The 2,500-nt window shown below is 42.3% G+C and overlaps 1 protein-coding gene across 40 annotated transcripts in view; it reads right to left on the bottom strand.

The window, feature by feature from the left end:
* LOC113819561 (titin-like) overlaps positions 1-2,500 on the bottom strand; it is a 175,818-nt gene that overhangs the window by 149,553 nt on the left and 23,765 nt on the right. For all 40 annotated transcript variants that reach the window (XM_070128115.1, XM_070128094.1, XM_070128102.1 and 37 more), the window contains exon 2: positions 1,630-1,675. In XM_070128115.1, the coding sequence (XP_069984216.1) occupies positions 1,630-1,675 (46 nt within the window). The remainder of the gene's footprint in view (positions 1-1,629; positions 1,676-2,500) is intronic.

Genomic DNA, 2,500 nt, shown 5'->3' on the forward strand with positions numbered 1-2,500 from the left:
CTGCCTGTGTTTGACTTGTGTGTGCGCTGTGTTTCTGTCGTTGTTGCTACTGTGTGTGTGTGTGTGTGTGTGTGTGTGTGTGTGTGTGTGTGTGTGTGTGTGTGTGTGTGTGTGTGTGTGTGTGTGTGTGTGTGTGTGTGTGTGTGTGTGTGTGTGTGTTCATAAGTGTGTGCTTGTGTCCGGGATCTATATGATCTATATATGTATATATCCTACATGGCCGACACTATGTATTTAAATGTGTAAAATCAATGCACATCCACCACCGTGGCATTCGGGTTTGTGAAACGTTGTTAATATCTAAGATCTGTTAGACACCTATTTGCTTTGGTAGACTAAAATTAGATTCAGTCCATTTAAATTCTAAGGTAGGAATTGATTGGTTGATCATCTCTATCCCCCTTTTTCTACGGCTCAGAATACAGGAGTGAGACTTTTTCGAAGTGCAAGAGGGAGCTGTGTATATTTCCTCGTTTGGGAGTCGCAGGAATGAGTTCTGATATGCGCATGTTCAAAGGTGATTTCCGTTCAAAATGGCAGCATTATGTGTTGGCTAAATATCTACTGGGAATGTATAAAGTGAGTTGTTGGGCACATCCCGTCTGCCTGAAGAATTAGTATGTAAAATATTTTAAAGATGAAGAAGGCAAGATGCCGCGACCATGTGTATCATTTCCACACCTTGCCAATGGCTTTTTTTTTTAACTACAAAGAAAATTATTTCTTCTGACAGGTTTGGCGTCATCACGGCATTTACTAATGACTAGGGCCCGACGCGCCTCACCTGCAGCACCTCCCAGATGTACGCAGCCTTCTGCCAACAGCCGTTTAACTTCGTCAGAACCCAGGAAGTTCTGCCTACACAAACTAATGCTGACATCTCCCCCTTAAAACTGAAAAGTCCTATCAAAACAAATAGAATCCTACCGTGCGGTGATTCTTATTTTTAGCCTAAAACGGATCACCCGCAAACACTTCAAGCACATCGTTCTCTTCACCCAGAAAACTTTGTAAAGCCTTGATATTATAAACAAATAATAGAATAGAATAAAAGTCACACAACCAGAGGGTGTTGCAATAGCTGTTTCCGGGAAAGCATCTCTAAAAGGCAGTCTATTCATATCTCAACGGCTGTGCGCAGTTCTCCACACTTTTGTTTTGTCAGTTAATGGCTTCGAAGCTAGGGAATCTTCAAGGGGAAAGGGGGTAGGGGGAGGAGCGGATGCCTTGGGAAAAGAAGATAAAGGATTCGAATTCCTTACGAAACCAATAAAATCAATGGAGATATATCAGTGGAGAGAACGGGTGCGAAAGGAACCTCGGACACAGTGAGCAATAAATTTGAACGGTGAACGTAAACACGAAACAGGAAGTGAGCCTAAGTTCCAACCGATTTATTTCAGGCCTAATTTTTACCCAGCAACTGTAACTGTTTGCGAAGGCTTAAGCTTCAGTAAACAGCAGGTATTCCAAGTGAGAAAATTTAAACTCTCTTGCACATATTTTGTCCGATCTTTTCCGATCTCATGTATTTTTTAGGTCTTGTAAAAAATCATCTAGAGGGTGAAATGGTTATTTTAAGGGTAAGTTTTATTACAACAGATAATACAAACAATAACAATAACTTACGGCATCATCTGGGTGGGACCTTGGATCCTCTGTACGCCCTGCTGGACTGTAAAGGAAGAAAAAGAAATACAGTTAGATATTTTGTAAGCCTGTTTTGCAACAACTATAGACTTTACTTTCAGGTATGTGACGGAGCTCTTCTATCCGAAACTAATAAGCGTAAATAGATAAATAGATTTTTTGAAGAAAAAAATTAAATTCATGCAACTTCTTTGTTATCTTCCATACAAATAGTTCAGTCTATAGCCTATATAAAGTAATAGAGGAATAGCTTCGATAATAGACAATCGTCTGCTCTCTAACTTTATCATGCAGATGAAATTCTGATAAGCAATGATATTACATGGAAGGACGATATATCAGCCTGTAAAAAAGCCATCTTGAAAGTCTGCCCCAAAGAGCGTCATCTTTTACGCCCATAAAAGGTCATGCTTAAGCTTATTCCCACGCGTTCCCAAAGCACGTGAGCAGCACCGTCAGCAGTCAGCACGTCCGCACGACCTGCAACACGGCCTCCCCTGTGCCCTTATCAGCGGGGCCATGTGATGCATCAACTGGCAGGGGGAAGCACCACACAACTCCCCTCCCGCTGCCCCTGCACCCCCCCCCTCCCCTTGTGTCTGGTTCGTCTCCTCGAGGTCCTCTCCCATCCTGCCGCCGCTGTCGACATTACAGCCCTCGCGACACCGTTGGTTTCGAACTTGAGATTAATAATTAAACAGGTAAATTCAGTTTTTTTTTTCTTCTACGGAGGTCTCGCGGTTGGTTTGATGACTACGGTAGCTGTATTTTGCATTTGATCTACTCTCTGCATCAGAAAATTATGAATGAAATATGCCCGTAGAAAGAAAGAATACCCGCCAGTTCTACG

This window comes from Penaeus vannamei, chromosome 12 (genome assembly GCF_042767895.1).
Source record: "Penaeus vannamei isolate JL-2024 chromosome 12, ASM4276789v1, whole genome shotgun sequence".
Lineage (NCBI taxonomy): Eukaryota > Metazoa > Arthropoda > Malacostraca > Decapoda > Penaeidae > Penaeus > Penaeus vannamei.